The 18,954-nt window shown below is 43.0% G+C and overlaps 1 protein-coding gene across 3 annotated transcripts in view; it reads right to left on the bottom strand.

Annotated features, from left to right (window-relative positions):
• Positions 1–18,954, bottom strand: part of MYO1C (myosin IC) — a 269,503-nt gene that overhangs the window by 72,050 nt on the left and 178,499 nt on the right. For all 3 annotated transcript variants that reach the window (XM_063956082.1, XM_063956080.1, XM_063956081.1), the window contains exons 6-21: positions 17,549–17,728; positions 16,976–17,074; positions 16,760–16,873; positions 15,730–15,801; positions 14,800–14,919; positions 13,983–14,065; positions 13,446–13,551; positions 11,992–12,072; positions 11,785–11,876; positions 3,805–3,899; positions 2,698–2,744; positions 2,459–2,539; positions 1,110–1,215; positions 683–800; positions 463–576; positions 269–345 (exon numbers count right to left, since the gene is read on the bottom strand). In XM_063956082.1, the coding sequence (XP_063812152.1) occupies positions 269–345; positions 463–576; positions 683–800; positions 1,110–1,215; positions 2,459–2,539; positions 2,698–2,744; positions 3,805–3,899; positions 11,785–11,876; positions 11,992–12,072; positions 13,446–13,551; positions 13,983–14,065; positions 14,800–14,919; positions 15,730–15,801; positions 16,760–16,873; positions 16,976–17,074; positions 17,549–17,728 (1,585 nt within the window). The remainder of the gene's footprint in view (positions 1–268; positions 346–462; positions 577–682; positions 801–1,109; positions 1,216–2,458; positions 2,540–2,697; positions 2,745–3,804; positions 3,900–11,784; positions 11,877–11,991; positions 12,073–13,445; positions 13,552–13,982; positions 14,066–14,799; positions 14,920–15,729; positions 15,802–16,759; positions 16,874–16,975; positions 17,075–17,548; positions 17,729–18,954) is intronic.

The raw sequence follows: 18,954 nt of genomic DNA on the forward strand, positions 1-18,954 counted from the left end.
AAAAACTCTTAAGTCAGAGAGAACTCAAGATATCTGTCTGGGAACAGCAATTATTAGGCGTGGATGGGCAGATATCCCTGGTTCCCCAGGGTCGGTTTGAAAAAAAACTGTACCCCTGGCAAAGGAGGACCCTCCACTATCAGCCTAGGGCCCTTATACTCTTGGGGTCCTTGGGCAACTGCCCACTGAGCCCATACGAAGAGACAGCCTTGCCATATGCACTATGTATATTAAACACATACCTAAAGGATATGACAAGTGAACTTACCTATGCTCTGCTTCCTCACTTCCAAGGCATCCTCTGTTGCAAAGAGAGTCTTGGGGAAGCGAATAAAGATTTTTGTCCTACAAATAAGATGTGATAAGTGATTAGAGACCTGAAGTGCATTATACCAGATAGACCAGTTTAGATCATCATTTAAATATGGGCTGGCCGTGACAAGCTGTAGCAATGCAGCTTACCTGCCCATTTTATATTCTTCTGGCTTATATCCTAGACTCTTGACCAGAACAGAAACACCATCCATCACTCGTCCATCCCAGTTCGGCCAGGTGTCCGGACAGAGAGATTTGTACCTGGAGATTACACCAAGACATGAATCTGTACACAGGGACCAGAAGAAGACAGTGTGCACCTTGCACAAGTTGTCGAATGGTCTTTAAAAATGTATCTTTTAATCACCTTTGTAAGAAGATCTCGTATTTTCGCCGGTAAGCAAATCCAGCACGACGTACTCGCACATTCTCAATAAGCCCCAAGTATTTAACCTGGTGCCTTATGAGGACCTCATCAAAACGAGCTATAAGATTAATACGAATGAAAATGAATTACCCTCATAACTAAAAAATAAGACTTTGCATAACTGGACAGTCACTAATACAATTATTGCCAAACAATGGTCTATGTAAAACGTGACTTTTCAAATGGACATATTTCAAGATTTGATGTCCATTTCTATGATTTTGTCTAATGCAGCCAGATTTACAAACATGATTAGTTACCAAGGTAAACAGTGCAATGTCCTCTAACAGCACCTATAGCATGCAATGAGATGTTTGGAAGATGGATCCTGAGCTTGCAAGCTATAATGGTAACGCGTGAGGCTTACCTGCCTGTTTGGCATCATTAGGCTTCATGCAACGCACATAGGAAGGCTCCTTGGACATAAGAATCTCCATCAGCTTCGATAAACTGTTTTTAAACTGTGTAGCTGCCTAAAAAAGGTAGTAAGAGTTGCAGCACTTGGCATGGTATTACAATGGCATAAGACTTAGAAAACTGTAGTAGTATAATAATATCTTAAGACTGAGCATGATGCATATATGAGGTAAGTCCTACACTATTTACAAATTTATATACAAAGACCTTAGTAAAATGAAAAAAGTAACAAAAAGCCCCCCCAGGAAAATTTATATTAATAAAAGCAACTGATGCAGGTTACAAACCATTTATGACATTAATAGGCTTTTAAAAATATCCCCTAATTTTTTGTGATTTCAACCAACACATTTGGGACGACAAATTCATGAGTGAATTTCATGGGTGAATTGGTGGTGTGTAAAATGCAATAGGTGCCAATTTTCCTTCATATTTCAGTATGCATACATTGAGTGAAGTTCATATAAAGATAACTGGTACAATCATGATTGTGAGCCCTGGTTCTCCACCCTCAGAACTATACCCGTCTCCCACCCCTCACCTGCATTTTTGATACTGTGTTTGCCCACTTGCTGTCTACAGGATCATTAAATTCTGATTTAGGAAGCCCTGTATCACCATTGCAATCACCATTGCCATCACCATTGCCCCTTTTCGCGCTAAGACCTCCTATGTCAACACTTCTCGCAGCTAGGCAGAATGCCTGTGAGCTGCAATTTATTAAAGAGTCGCAAGGCAGGTTTTTACAGTAATTCACTCTTACGGTCACCTCGGTCCTGCATGTTCACAACAACCAAGAGCTTATGTGATATGTGATGACTTCATGCAACTCCATTGTGCTTGCGAGAGATCTCGGAAAAAGGGCAAGATCTCTTTCAGAATGGATGGCGCATACACGAGCAAGGAAACAGAAAGCAAAGTATAGTAATGCCCATAACGTCTTGCCACCATCGCTGGCTATGGCAGCAGAGCTAATGGTGCTATTGGAAGGATCTCTCCAAGGTCTGCCTTTTAAATTGATTTGGCATTGCAGGAATAACCATTTAAAGGCAACAATGCAAAAAGAGGTTATCCGCACCTAATACGCTCCCCTCTTTGTGAATTTCTTTACTCGGTTTTCTTTTCATAATGAGTCGCTCTATCCTTCTCCCCTCACTTCCCCCATGGTCTCCATCCTGCGTTTGGCTCATTTTATTAATAGTTATCCTATGTATTGCCGTACAACTTTTGTTACACATGTAAATTGCTGCAGACACCTTGAAGTGCCATATAAACAAATGGTGATCATATTAATAATACCGTCTCTGGCCTTTTCTTGTCCGTCAGTTCAGATCTATCAAAGCACTGATGAACGATTGGATTTCCAGAGTCACACATAACCTGTGGACAAAGCGGAGAACAGGTGATGAAATAGTTGCTTAGTAGTGGGAAGTCTAATAATTTCCAGAACTTCTATTGCCTTTGTAAGGTAACACACCAGACTGCAGAATATCAATATAAGCCATTTACTTTAGAAACAGCCCCAGCCCTTCACTCACTTCTTTCAGATTGCGAAACAGCAGATCATTATTCTTATCCAAAAATCCTGCAAAGATAAAATAGTTATTGCAGAAACACTGCATTTATCCAGTGACATGTACAAGACATCAGTAATAAAAGGGTTACTGTAAGATTATAGGGGAAGATGGATCAAGCAGTGAAAACAGTGAAGTTGCCCACAGCAACCAATCGACTTTGCGGTAGCATTTATAAAGCATACTATATAAAATTATAGAGACTGGTTGCTATGGCATACCCCTCTCCAGGAGGGACACAATGCTCTGCTTCTGGACTTTTCTCTTAATTTATGATTGCCGGCACCTGCTTTGAACAGGTTAATGGATAAGAAAGGTGTTTCAGCACAGGTGACGGCAATCATAAATTAAGAGAGAAGTCCAGGAGCAGAGTATTCTGTACCTCCTGGAGAGGGTCATGTTGGGAGGTATGCTATGGGCAATTTTCTACTGAACCTTCCTCTACTGGTCCACGTCTCCACCCATTCCACTGCTTGATACATCTCCTCCACAATCTAGTACAAAAAGGACTTCATCATTTAAATACTATAGTTCATATTACTGGCCAAGGCAAAAAGTGCTGGACAAACAGCAAGTAATCCTGTTCCGCTGGACAATTCTCTAGACAGACAGAAGTGGGCAAATAAAAGCATGTTGTGTTTTAGATCAATCGCCATCTATGTGATTGGCTGTGCCCTACATATGTGCTGGTTTACGCCTCTCTCCCTTGTTAGACAATACAAGTATTTAATAATTAATTGTCCTCTTATTTTTCCATATCCAACCAGTGACGACTGCCATACCGGCACACTACACAAACTGAAACTGGGAATGCTGCAACCCCGTGTCACCCAAACATTTCTACATTGCTAACACATACCCTCATATTAAAGCCCTTTACCCTAGATAACTGTATTACTATACAACCCACTATAGCAGTGTGCACATCTCCAGATCTCTGGGACCCCTAGCGGTGCATGTTTACAGATCTCCTAGTTGGTGCACAGGTGTACTCTTTTCTGGCTGACACCGTTTAAAAGATCCACAGGTGGTGATAATTATTCCACTAGTGATACTGAGGAATCTAATCACCTATTACACTGTAATTCACTTCTCCAGCAAAGTGCTGCAGGCGAAACTCATCTCTCCCAAGAGATTTCCGGGTTTTCTGATCTCCAAGTTTGTGACTAGAAAACAAAAATGTATCATATTAATATTCACATTATGCAGCCTATACAATGAAATGATCGTTCTCTTCTTAAAGCACAAGGAGTAAAACATATTGGCAACCATTTTGTAGCACAAAGATTTTTCAAATAAAAGCTTCTCGCTGTAAAAATTCTTAAACCTTTTAATATCTTTTTAACAGGCATTAGAGAAAAAAAGAAAAGGATGACAACCCTGGCAACTCAAAAGTCACCCTAAATGCGATCTAAACACCAACAACATGAACAAGCCACAGCGTTTGAAAGACATAATAAACCATAATATGTGAATGTTTTTATTATATTTGTGGTGGATATATGAACAAATGAACAGTATTTCACAAGTAGCATTCTGCCCATACACAATCAAATAATTAAGTTAGGGTTCTTCTTGAACGACTATCCTTGACGTAAAGGCACACTGCTTTATTACACATTGGGGGAACATGTATGAACTACAGATAGCTCAGTAGAAAAGGGGGTTGCCCTAGCGACCAGGTGCTTGCTTTCATTTTCTAAATACCAATTGAAACACAAAGGCTAGAATGTGGCCAGGTTATAACAGTGCACCATATCTGAACAATTACCGGTGGAAAACATATTTACTGAATAAATGGCACCAAATGTCGTCATCATCATTGCTAGCACACATGGAAAGGAAGGCCGGTGTCCATAAATTAACAATATGTGGGGTCTACAATATTATAAAGGAAGAATATATGAATCATATCACAGTGAGAGTCTGGGTAGGCTTTAAAACGTCCTTTCAAGGATTTTAATGAAGCCCAATTTACGTCTGTATATATCTTAAAAGGTAAATTGTAAAATTGAGCACAATGTAATAATAGGATTTTAATACCTACCGGTAAATCCTTTTCTCTTAGTCCGTAGAGGATGCTGGGGACTCCGTAAGGACCATGGGGTATAGACGGGATCCGCAGGAGACATGGGCACACAATAAGACTTTGAATGGGTGTGAACTGGCTCCTCCCTCCTCCAGACTCCAGTTAGAGAACTGTGCCCAGGGAGATGGACATTTCGAGGAAAGAATTTATCGTTTAAACACGGTGAGTGTCATACCAGCTCAACCTCGAACATACCGCAGAACGCGGCATTCAATAGAATACCAGCCAACGGCATGAACAATACACAGCCACATGCTGAGAATATGTAACACAACCTGTGTGTCAACACAACCAATAATAAGACACCGCATGCCATGGCATGAACAATGTCAGCAACAGCCTGACAGAAAAGAAACACCACAAGAGTGTAACCATAACCAATAACTGCAGACACAGTACGCACTGGGACGGGCGCCCAGCATCCTCTACGGACTAAGAGAAAAGGATTTACCGGTAGGTAATAAAATCCTATTTTCTCATACGTCCTAGAGGATGCTGGGGACTCCGTAAGGACCATGGGGTTTATACCAAAGCTCCAGACCGGGCGGGAGAGTGCGGACGACTCTGCAGCACCGATTGAGCAAACATGAGGTCCTCATCAGCTATGGTATCAAACATGTATGACTTAGCAAAAGTGTTTGAACCCGACCAAGTAGCCGCTCGGCAAAGTTGAAGAGCCCATCTTCCTAGTAGAATGGGTCTCCACAGACTTCGGTAACGGCAATCCAGCCGTAGAACGAGCACGCCGAATCGTATCACAGATCTAGCGTGTGACAGACTGCAGAGACGCAGGCGCCCAAATCACGCTGGGAGCATACCGGACAAACAGAGCCTCTGTTTTCCCAATCTGAGCCAAATTGGCGATATAAATATTCAAAGCCCTGACTACATCGAGAGACCTTGAATCAGACAATGCTTAAGTAACCACAGGCATCAAATAGGCTGGTTTCTGCGAAACACCGAAACCACTTTTGGCAGAACTATTATCCGAGTTCTCAATTCCGCTCTATCCACCTGGAAGATCAAACAGGGGCTCTTGTGAGACCAAACTGCTACTTCCGACATCCGCCTTGCGGACGCCAAAGCCAAACACATGACCACTCTCCAAGAGAGAAATTTTTAACACAACCTTTCATAAAGGTTCCAATCAGTGGGACACAAGAAAACGCAACACCATGTCAAGGTCCCACGGTGCCAATGGGGGCACAAATGGAGGTTGGATGTGCAGTACTCCTTTCACGAAGGTCCGAACTTCCGGAAAGGTTGCCAATTCTTTCTTGAAAGAAAATTTATAAGGCCAAAACCGCACTTAAATGGAGCCTAACTTTAGGCCTGCACCCACACATGCTTGCAAAGAATGGAGAAGAACGACCCAGCTGAAAGTCTTCCGTAGTAGCCTTCTTGGATTCACACCAAGACACATATTTTCTCCAAACACGGTGGTAAGGCTTTGCCGTTACTTCTTTTCTAGCCTGAAGAAGTGTGGAAATGACTTCACTGGGAATACCCTTTCTGGCTAGGATATGGCGTTTAACCGCCACGCCGTCAAACGCAGCCGTAAGTCTTGATACACGCCCGGATCTTGCTGTAACAGTTCCTCACGTAGAGGAAGAGGCCAGGGATCTTCTATGAGTAAATCTTGAAGAACTGGATACCAAGCCCTCCTTGGTTAGACCGGAACAATGAGGACCGCCTGAACCTTTGTTCTTCTTACGTTTATCACCTTCAGAAGAGTGAAAACGGAGGGGACACACAGACCGACTGAAAACACCCAAGGTGTCCCGAGGACGTCCACTGCTATAGCTGGAGTGTCCCCTGACCTGGAACAATAACCCTAAGATCTCTCGTTGAGGCGAGACCCCAACATGTCCAATTGAGGCACTCCTCAAAGACTTGTCACTTCAGTGAAAACTTCTCGATGACGACTGTATTTCTCGATCGCTTCTGCAGAGGAATCTATTTCTCCGTTGTTCACATCCGGAACGAAGACTGCTAATATAGCGTTTACCAGTCTTTCCACCCAGCGGAAAACTTTTTCGGTTTCTGCCATTGCCGCTTTGCTCCTTGTTCCGCCCTAGCGGCTTACTTACACCACTGCTAAGTCGTCCGACAGAATTAACACGGGCAGATCACGAAGCATATGTTCATTGAAAATAGCTCTTAATTCAAGAAAGCTTATTGCAGACAAGCTTCCCAGCTTGACTTTTCCTCTGGAAATACTTCCCTTGCAAGGACTGCTCCCCAGTCTCAGAGATCTGCATGCATGGACACCAGGATCTCATCCTGGATTCCGAACCTTCGTCCCTATAGGAGGTGAGAACTGAGCAGCCACCACTGGAGCGATATCCTGGCCATTAGGATTATATTCCGGTGCATGTGCAGGTGAGACCCGGACCACATTTCCAACTGGCCCCGTGAAAACCACTCTGGCATTTGACCTGCTCACCGAAAAGGTCTCTTAGGCCGCATCCATCTTCTTCATCAACGGAACATATCGATGGATTGTCACTGCAAATCTGATCCGACTCCGGATCCTCAAACCTCTTTCCACAGGAACACACAGAACCTCAACCGTTCAGTATCTACTCTGATACTCACCTCCGACGTCTGCGTCGTTGGGAACAACAGCCTTCCCCTGTGTTGAAGAACAGTCAGAGAGAAACAACGATTTGCACCACTTGTGTCTTGACCTCTTGACAGGAGAGTGTCTAAGTACAGAATAACAATGGCTCTTACTATTGAAAGATTACCATCCTACTGCCATCACTCCGGTGAAATGGCAAAGACAATCCTGGATATCAACCCAGGTAAGCTGAATGCGGAGAAAAACTAATTTAAACCCCTTTCTACCTTTACGTGCTGGAGCTCCCTGGCCTGAGAGATTCCATCCTGTAGTTCAACTTCGTAAGGAGAAATCTTTGTTTTCTTTTTTTTTTCTTAACAGGGACAGCAAGACAATGCCCTGAACATGACGCAACTCTGGTATGGCGTCGCGTACTACCTCCCCTTCCAGAGGGGAAACGGCAAGATCTGTTTGAAAAATCAGTGAGGGGAAACATCTGTAAACGCCAGTATGTCCCCCTTTGGATTCTATAATTAACTCACAGGTCCAAGTCCATTCCCGGACTGACTGAAGAGTAGTAGACGAGTTCCCACCGGAGTGGGCTCCAGCCAGATAGACCCAGCGACATGCGGTGGATGTGGTAGAAACAGAAAACGACATCCGCTTCTGCAAACTTAACAAGGCTGCAGAACTCTTACCTTTTCACCTTCCACTATCTGCACAGAAAGGGAAAAAAGGAACGGTATCGAACCGGTTAAAATGACTGCATCCCACAACAGTATGCGTCACCAACCGTTGTGAGGGAATCTAACTCACGAAGTTAGACTTACCAGTGGTATCCGCCGAGATTGACTGAACTGAGGCATCCCCAAACAGCGGTACACCGTCACAGGGAAAAACTCCAGTATCTCTCGGAGTCAGCCTCAGCATTCCCCCGGCCACACCTCCTGCCGTCGCACGGCAGCCTGCCGCAATGTTATAGAGAAGAATCAACATAAGAAACATCCCCTCTCTCTTTAGGGTAATTCTATCGGATGCCTTTCCAAATAAACACTACCCCATGTGCATGTAATGCAAATAACTCCAAAGCATAGAAATAAAATATCACTTAGCTTCCTGTGTACGATCCTTTGTGACAGGGCCCCGTGTCGACCAAGAGTTGACTTTCACAGTATTCTATCCGCGGCGGGAAAAGAATAAACATTCGGACTCCTTGTGAGGATCCGAGACCAACTCGTCACGGCCGACCTAGAGCTTTATCAACAGAGCGACCAGCACATGAGAAGGAACACTTTTACTTCAGCATGCATTAGAAATTGTAATATAAATATACATAATGTAATACACATATACACACACATATCATATATATATATATATATATGTATATATATATATATATATATATATATACACACCATACATATAAGCGGATTGTCCAGAACAGTCGGGTCCCTAGTGACATTAATGTGTTCTGAATGTGTATGACCATGTACTGAATGCCCCAGTTGTGGATCTAACCAGGAAACCTTATGGTCGACAGAAAACCTAGTATTTGTCGACAGCAGGGAGTAGTAACCAGGCAAAATAACATTCTAGCGACCCCGAGGGAAGTATACATATATAATTTTAATAACACTCCCCCACAAATACTACCATGTTTGTGCTCAAGCTACAGGCCCATGGAACCGTACCATACATATACATATAAATATATACAGGTATAAGGCAGTTACAGCATGTTAATTTACACCCAGTAATCACAATTGGTGCCGACAGGGTCACCCACATACTACTGTGTCTCCCATACAGTGTTTACTTTTGAAAAGCATACAACTACCGACCTGCTGACACTGCATCTACTGAATCAAGTACCAACAGGCGTCGGCGATGCCGACAGGGATTCCCATAGCTGTTTGCGACAGAGCACTCACGCATGTCGACACATGTGGACTAAAAAGCCATAGTGGGTATCTGACAGGGAACACACAGACATATATGCACATATACACAATGATTACATGCCCATTATCTAAGATAGTGCTATATTTCCTTCTATATTGCACTAAAACACTGTGCCCCCCCTCGTTTGCACTGTACACATTGCTTTGGCGGGGACATGGAGAAAATGGCGCTGAATCATGTTGTGAGGGCTAAGCCCCGCCCCTTCTCGGCGCGCTTCAGCCCCGCTATTAATATAGCTTTTTATGCTGGCAGGGGTCCGTATACAGTGCCTATGCACTGTATACATGTTTAGCCAGACTCCATGGAGGTATATATTGCTGCCCAGGGCTCCCCCCCTGCGCCCTGCACCCTTGTAGAGCCGTTGGTGTGTGGGAGCAATGGCGCGCAGCGCGACCGCTGCGCAGTACCTCTGAGACTCGGAAGTCTTCTGCCGTCACTGAAGTCTTCTGTTCTTCTCATACTCACCCGGCTTCTTTCTTCTGGCTTCTGTGAGGGGGGTGACGGCGCGGCTCCGGGAACAAGCAGCTAGGCGCACCAAGTGATCGAACCCTCTGGAGCTAATGGTGTCCAGTAGCCTAAGAAGCAGAGCCTTTAACTCACAGAAGTAGGTCTGACTTCTCTCCCCTCAGTCCCACGAAGCAGAGAGCCTGTAGCCAGCAGGTCTCTCTGAAAATAAAAAAACCTAACAAAGTCTTTTAGAGAAACTCAGTAGAGCTCCCCTAGTGTGTGTCCAGTCTCTCCTGGGCACAGAATCTAACTGGAGTCTGGAGGAGAGGCATAGAGGGAGGAGCCAGTTCACACCCATTCAAAGTCTTATAGTGTGCCCATGTCTCCTGCGGATCCCGTCTATACCCCATGGTCCTTACGGAATCCCCAGCATCCTCTAGGACGTATGGGAAAAATGAATCCATACATAAAATTCACAATGTACTAATACAAGATGTACAGTGATCTCTCAAGAGATGTAGCTTATTTTCTCTTTCATCCCATTGAAGGACACTGCCACCAATGGTAGTACAGGTTGAGTATCCCATATCCAAATATATTCCGAAATACGGAATATTCCGAAATACGGACTTTTTTGAGTGAGACTGAAATAGTGAAATCTTTGTTTTCTGTGGCTCAATGTACTCAAACTTTGTTTAATACACAAAGTTATTAAAAATATTGTATTAAATGACCTTCAGGCTGTGTGTATAAGGTGTATATGAAACATAAATGAATTGTGTGAATGTACACACACTTTGTTTAATGCACAAAGTTATTAAAAATATTGGCTAAAATTACCTTCAGGCTGTGTGTATAAGGTGTATATGAAACATAAATGCATTATGTGCTTAGACTTAGGTCCCATCGCCATGATATCTCATTATGGTATGCAATTATTCCAAAATACGGAAAAATCCGATATCCAAAATACCTCTGGTCCCAAGCATTTTGGATAAGGGATACTCAACCTGTATAGAGAGCTGAGACCAGGACTTTAAATTATCTGGCAATAACCCCCCCCCTCCTCCTCCCCTTCCCCAATGCCTCCCCTTGCACTGAGCCTCAGTTCTTGTTTTTCCCTTTGAGTCGGCTATGTTGTTGAAAACGCTGCTACCGGTAGCCTGTTTCTGCATTTTGTTAATGTAAACAAGGCTAGGACCCAAACAGCCTGCCCAGATACAGGTCTGACATGGCATCTATTCAGTAACCATAAACCTGCATAAACCAACAGGAGCCATATAGTAGGAGGGACAGCATAAGGCAAGTATGTCTCATCTCGTAGTCAGCCCATTATTCAAAGATGTATTATAGGAGCTAGGTCAGGAAGGGCGCTCCTGTAAGGCAGCTCACGCAAAGCACCAGTGAGGTCCATCCTCAGGGAATGCTGAACTCAGCGGATGCCTTCCCCAGGTTGCTGCATCACTACTTGACTCAGGAAAGCCCGCCAGCGGAGAGACACAAACAAACGCACGCACGCACTGAGAGCTTTGCTGTTGTTTATTCTGGGGGGGGAGGGGCGGCACTGCAAATTCAGTTCCTCGGACATAGGTTGATGCAGCCTGCGAGGAGCAGGGCAATGCAGGATCATCACTGCACTGATGTTTCCCAACACAAGTGCAGTCATGATACGAGGAAGTGGGAAGCAGAGGTGTCTTGTTCCTTAGCAGATCCGCAGCCCGCAAAGCCTTCTTCAAGCTTCACTGAGAACAGATTACCTCTTCAGGAGCACCTCAGGCAAAAGGCCTTCAGAATCCCTTTGCCAGTATCCCCCCATCCCCCAGAAACTCCACCAGCTCCATCATTTCCCCTCCGGGATTATGTTCTGTGGAACTCTGTCCACTACTAAGGTAATATGACATTATTTTAAGTCTTATCATCATATAACCATCAAACTATATAAAGTAACATAATTGTAAAGATTTAATAAAGTATTTTCTATACTCACGTAACAAAGTGTGGGTGGTTTTTCACAGTGTCTTCCAACTTTTCAAGGAATGTCATATCTGTGGCTTCTCCAGGGCGCAAGCATTCCTCATCCTAATGAGAGGAAGGTAGCAGAGTTTATCAAGACAATCACCAATGATAACAGAGCCTAATCCGCCCACAGAGCACCATGATTGCTAGGCACATGAGGGGAAGACATTACACTTACCAGAATTGAAATTATGCCTTTGAACTTTTCTTCAACCAGATCACAGATTATTTTGTTATTAAAATACTGGACGGGTTCCCACTGTAAATGTACAGAGAAAATAAAAAAAATCAAGAACAACTCAAATAACAATTTCACAACTACAATAAGCCCTGCACCTTATGCTCACTGCCTAGTTGTCATCCTTGGACTCGTTTGTTCCCCACATCCAGTCTGTCTCAAAACCCTGTTACTGAAACGTCTTCAGAATATCCACAGATCTCACAGATAAGACAATGGCAAACTTTTACTCATGCTCTCACTACCGTCCACATTGACTCTTGCTGGTCTTACCAGTCTTCCCATAAGAAGGCAACACAGAGAGATACCTGCACTTGAGAAAACGCAGGTCCTATGACCTGGTTTGCTTGTGATGCTCAGCGGATGCTATAAATGCGTAAGTAGGGAACGACCATCACTATTGCTTAAGCACACTGTGGTCATTCCCAATTTATTTCTATCCACAACCAGGCTTTCATCCTTACAATCTACTCTGGACACAGCAACTAGACTAATTTCCCTCAAACGTTCCTCTAGTGCTTGTCTGTAAGCACGTATGTTGGATTTCTATATATTACAGAATCTATAATACCTCTACTATTGATATACGCAGGTATCAACAAAACAGCACCAATCTATCTTCCCCAATTCTATCCCTCGGCTCTGCCTTAGACCTGCAAGTCTTATTCATTCCCTTGGGATATGATAAAGTGTCTACACTAGTGGTAGAATGCTGACACATTGGAGCATTGCTTTGTAATGTAATTCAGAAATATATTCACCATTTTACCACTGAGCCATCTTTAACATGTAAGCTTCTATCTATATCCAGCATAGATATTTAAAGGACATGGGGTCAGATGTATTACGCCTGGAGAAGTGATAAAGCAGTGATAAGTTCAAGGTGATAACCCACCAGCCAATCAGCTCCAATATGTAAATTTAAAGTTAGGAGCTGATTGGCTGGTGCGTTATGACCTTGCACTAATCACTGCTTTATCACTTCTCCAGGCTATAGTTTAGGAAAACATCTGCAATGTGTTAGAGCGGGTTGGTATCGCGTGTCACCATACCGATGCCGGGATCCCAGCACTTAGATGCCCAGCGGGGGGAGACGGAGGGGACGGGGGGGGAGCACAACGAAGCCCCTTGCGGGCTCGGTGGCGAGCTGCACTCGCGACGGGTTCTATTTCCACTCTATGGGTGTAATGGACACCCACGAGTGGGAATAGACCCTGTTATGTCGGGATTGTGAGGGGGAGGGATGTAGGTGCCGGTATTGTGACCGGCGGTCTCCTGACCACTGGTCACATAACTACACCCCGTTAAAACAGTAGAAAAAAAAATATTCCCATATTTTAAGTATTGGTATTAAATGTCTTCACCAGGCCTACGTACGAGAAACCAATATTTACCGCAATCCCTTCGGATTCATACTCATCCTGCTCAGACTTCAGAGTCAGCTCGATAAACAATTGCTGCAGTTTCTCGTTGCAATAATTAATGCAAAATTGTTCAAAGCTGGAAAAAAAAGAAAAACAGACACAAATAAATTACAGGAAATAGATCACAAGTTAACAAAAAAAGAAAAGAAAAGACCAACGGAACAAAGGTTTATATTTCGTTTGAAAGAATGCACGAATGCAACGTAGGAAACATCTCGTGTTTTATTTGTCTATTGTATTTAACGGAAAGGATAATTAAAAAAAAAAAAAAAAACTTCCTTCAATTACATATAAAAAAATAAAAAAATGTATATATATTTTGGATTGGACATCCTGAAAGGTCTGCATACTGGTTTGTGAGGCGCAAAGGTCATTTGCGGTCACTCAAAATGAAAAAAAAAAAGTTGCTACACATTATTTTAAATTCTGACATGTACTGAGGATGTCACTTGTCACACAAAAACTGCCAAGTTCTGTTCTCGGGTAAAGTAGGAGAATAAAGATCACCTGTTATGCTGGAATACTTCAAAGCCATATATATCCAGAAGTCCTATGAGCGATGCATTCCCCAGACTGTGCATGTCTCCGCCCTGCAAGAGGCCCAAAGTAATCCTTTTTATCCTGTTTACGTTTCTAGCTACAGATCTAAAATGTTCTAAAGAGTCCTATTAAACGCATGGAACTCAATCACAAGCACTGCATGCAATCTAAAATATTAATAACCACATCAGGAGGCAGGCACAACACAATACTAGTTAGTGAAGAGGATTACGCATTTAACCAATTAACTGACCATTTCCCCCCAAAAAAATACGCTCAGAAATTGTCTGTTTTTTTCTGAGTGAATTAATAAGTGAATAACACGTATTTATACTTATCCAAAAGTTTTGATATTTGTAAAAAAAAATTACACTGATGTGTTATAAGACACATTAATGTGATCCCTACTCTTCACTACAAGAAACTTGGGAATTTGTGTCCATTTCAAGTGGGAATTAACAATACTGTTCAATGATTTTCTTCTCTCTGTGTGTTCAACTGGTTTTTAATAAAACGGTGTCATAAACTTTGTCACATTTGATTTTTACAATTGTTAACATTTTATCAATAAGCTCATGTGTACCATTGAAATGTTTTATTAGGGATTAAAAATCAGCCTCAATAATGTATTAGATTTACAAAGTATATTATAAATACACAAACTAAAGAGCACCCCTCACTTCAATTTAAGAGAGAGAGAGAGAGAGAGAGAGAGAGAGAGAGAGTGTGAGTGAGTGAGTGAGTGTGTGTGTGTTTAATTAATTAAATGACCTCTTTTATTTACCTTGTATGTCAATGATTTGTTAATCTTGCTGACAAGCCAAGAGAACGTTCGGCCATAAATTGCTTTAGCCAAGGCATCCCGTGCATAAGCAGCTTGCTCTAGGTTCAGGGGGCTGTTCAGCTAAACAAAAAAATAAAGAGCCTTTAAAGTGGACATGATAGCATTTACTGTACCCATTTCGTTTAAAATTACTGAAGCTTTTCTAGCCAAGGTGCTGCATCTTAGAATATCCCTGTCAGCATACACTCACCGGAAACAGACTGTGGAAAGAGCCGTCACATTAGCATGTTGCAATGGACCATACAAGACACAGAATATACAGATGAATGCTTACTGTATGTTTACTTTCACTAATCTTACATGATCATCAGAGTCAATTATAGCGCAACATTGTGGAACACAATGCAGATCTTTAATGTCTGGGTAATATAAAAAGGATTTTTTCCACTGCTAATAACAGCCCTAGCATTAGGAGGACTACAAAAAATGACATTAGTGAGTAAACGGGTGTCTGCATTACATGACGGCACAATCCAACCCATCCACTCCTTTATAACCCCCCTTCACGATCTTGCTTCACTCTAGAATGCAGGAGGACATGACACAGGTGTGAAATGCCTCATGGAAACAAGATGTTTGCTTGCAGTTTCCTAGGTAACGCGTTTTCTGCAAGGTTGCTGGATACAAACAGACAGACATGCTATCTAAATCTTCTAGTAGGTAGCTCGCCTACTTACTAGCTATTAACTATTCATTAAAACAGAGAGTACCCAGCTGCAACAAAATGTTAAGGTAAGGTTCAACATTGAGTTTACAATCTATATCTTATATATAAATGTTTCAATACTATCTTAATAATAATAACAACGCTTTATAAACCAGAATCTCTGAAAGTAACAAGCATCCAATTTTAGTACTAACAACATTTACCTCTTCTCCTTTAGCAATTATCTTTTTGTGAATCAGAGATTCCTTTAGTACATTAGAGTCCACAGAGAGAAGCTGCAAAACAAAACAGATCTCATCAGCAGAGTATTCCCTATATCTCCTGCAAAAAAAGACCAGAATATTCAGCATCCTCATCCATCCCCCTCGCTCCGATTCCAAATCTAGAAAAATTTGTTTTGGAAATGGCTTATGATAAATTAAAAGTAGAAAAATGTTTAATTATTGCTGCATAAATATGCCAGTGAAGGTAAATGCAATAGATCTGTGGGACATGGGTACAATACATGATGAGCCATGCATAAAATGCATGATCTGCATATAGCAAATGATGGGGTCTATGTACTAGAGAGAGAGAGAGAGAGAGAGAGAGAGAGAGAGAGAGAGTGTAAGTGGATGGGGATAAAGTACCATCCAATCAGCTGCTGTCATGTTACAGGCCAAGTTAGAAAAATGACAGTTAGGAGCCGATTGGTTGGTACTTTAACTTTCTCCACTTTCTCTCTCTCCAAGGCTTTGTACACACGGGGCGGAATTCAATTGATTATCGCGCCCAATCGCCCGACTAAAGTGACGGGAGATCGCGGGGGCGACATTCAACTGAGTCCCGTTATCACGCTGATCGCATCAATAGAGGTTAGGTTTGGCCACATAAAGTAGTTAAACCTGACCAAAGTGCTGCCAGCGATCGTACAGTTTGTGCACCCAAACAGGTCACTTTTTGCGCATTTCAGCTCTCCACCCCTGGGGAGTGCAAGCTGAAATGCAGACGCAGCAGCCATCGCGCCCGAACGGAGATACAATTGAATAGCTCTGTTTGGGCGCCATCTAGTGGCTGCCAGCGGCATAAGATTTGAATCTCGTCAATAGACCCCTATGTCATCCAATCTAATTCACCTAGACCTCATCAAGATCTTTGAACTTGAACATGTATCCAATACTATTGCACCTTCCTTATTGAGAACACGCCACAGGCTCCACTAGATAAGTCATTGATGTGTGAAAATAGTCTTACCCTGGCAATGTATTTAATCTGGTTTTCTGTAGTGACCTGAGCATGGCCTTGCTCATCTGTGGTAAATTGCACATTTCCTAAATGCAGGACACTGGCTACAATGCTCAACAGTTCCTAAAAAACAATAAGCCCACAATAAAATTATATAACAGAAATACAGATATACATTATATACATATTTCCAAATCTGAGAGTTTTGTATGAACTGTAACTTACCTCCACATCGTCGTCATTAAAGTTAATAACCGACAAGGCCCGTCGAACAACTTTCCATTCACTTTTATCATTGATTGAGCTGACTCTGGCACACTGGCCCTACAGAAAGAAATGTGTCACAGTTACAAGTTGGAATTAAGCACACAAACCTTTGACGAGATGACCTGAAAGGAGGAACCAACCTCACCTTTCAGAACCACAGTATGATCATGATGAAAACTGTGCAGCAAACGGCAGAATTAAACTCCACCCATTTTGGACACCAGTGTTTCAGGACAATGCTCACATGGAGGGGTTCACTACGATATGCCGGCGGCCGGGCTCCCGGCGACCAGCCGGTATGCTGGTCGCCGGGAGCCCGACCGCCGGCATACTGAAGACCACCCCACATGGAGATTCCTACAAATCTGAACTATAAGAATCATACTCTAATTTTGAGTTTTGTTATGAAATCAAAACAGTTTTTAACACATGTAAATAACCTGGCCAGCATGATATCCCCAGAATAAACTAATCTATGTACACCCTATCTTCCAGTATGACGTGTTCAAATCAGTGGTGATCATCACTCACCTTGACCAGGTATTGGTAGTTTTGGGCATTCTTGTCCAGCCCCAGCCTGCGTAGAAGGTCCTCCTCCCCACCCTCCAGCAACTGGTAGAATATGTGGAAGTTCCTCTCCCCGTGATTCTGATGCACCACACGGGATTTTTCCAGGAGGTAGTTCAAGATATGTCCCCCAACAGGAGCGCCCTATAAACCAATGCAATGAGAGTTCACTAGGGTCCTACTCAAACTGCATGCAACATCATTTTGACACACACAAACACACACACAAAAAAGACTATTGGGAAAGTTATGGTTGTGAAATGTTTTCTTGCATCAATATAACAGGAGATATTTGTTCAGCATGGGGTCATCACTCTTACTCTAAACAACCCAGTCTGTGGCCTCCCAATTGCCTCTATTCATCCTCAGATCATGATTCTGCACCTTTCAAACACAGTGGATGCCTCACTCACATGGCTGGAAAACCACATCTGAAATACTCTGTGCTGCTGTATGCATATTCTTAAGGGCCCTACACACTGGTAGATAACACTGCACGATATGAACGTTCTTGTTCATTAATGAACGTGAACTCATTCATATCGTGCACTGTGTAGGCACCAACGATGAACGATGCGCGGCCCCGCACTCGTTCATCGTTGGTGCCCCGTAGCTTAAGCATGCAGGCCAATATGGACAATCTCGTCCATATTAGCAGGCATTGCTATTGCGCTGGGGGGAATGAAGAAACTTCACTCCCACCGTCACCTCCCCCCCACGGCCGGGTCGTCCATATCCGCCGTCGGGCAGCTCAGCGGCGGATCGCCGAATCTGTAGGGGTCATTATTATCTGTCCTCAAGCACACGGCGGCCAGGATATGGTAATTAACAACATAATTGAAACAAAACTTAAGAGCCCTGTTTTGCTGTCCAATACTTCTCGCTTAATTTTTTTTAATAGTTCGCAAACGCTAATCAAAACAAGAGTTATGGTAGACTTACCATGGTTAACTGTTTTTCTTCAAGGTCCATAGGATCCACAGTCCTTACATCGGGGGTGTAGGCAATAGTAGTCTAGGAGTCGACCGGGCACCACACAGTTAAGCTTTTAGCTCCCAGGGTGCTCTGGTTCTCCTCCTCATATACCCCGCCCCCGGCCTAGGGATGCCAGTTTTGTTAACAAGACAGGAGCAGGATTTCAGGAGAGAAGGAAGTCCTGAACATACAAGAGACACTCTCCCACATAGCAGAGGAGAGAAACATCAAAAAAGGGAAACAGAAAAAAAATATTCCCCCCATGACAGGTGCGTCAGAGTGGGCGCCCTGTGGATCCTATGGACCTCGAAGAAACAGAGTTAACCATGGTAAGTCTACCATAACTCTTGTTTTCTTCATCAGGACCCATAGTGATCCACAGTCCTTACATCGGG

The sequence above is a fragment of the Pseudophryne corroboree genome, chromosome 2, assembly GCF_028390025.1.
Source record: "Pseudophryne corroboree isolate aPseCor3 chromosome 2, aPseCor3.hap2, whole genome shotgun sequence".
NCBI classification, from domain to species: domain Eukaryota; kingdom Metazoa; phylum Chordata; class Amphibia; order Anura; family Myobatrachidae; genus Pseudophryne; species Pseudophryne corroboree.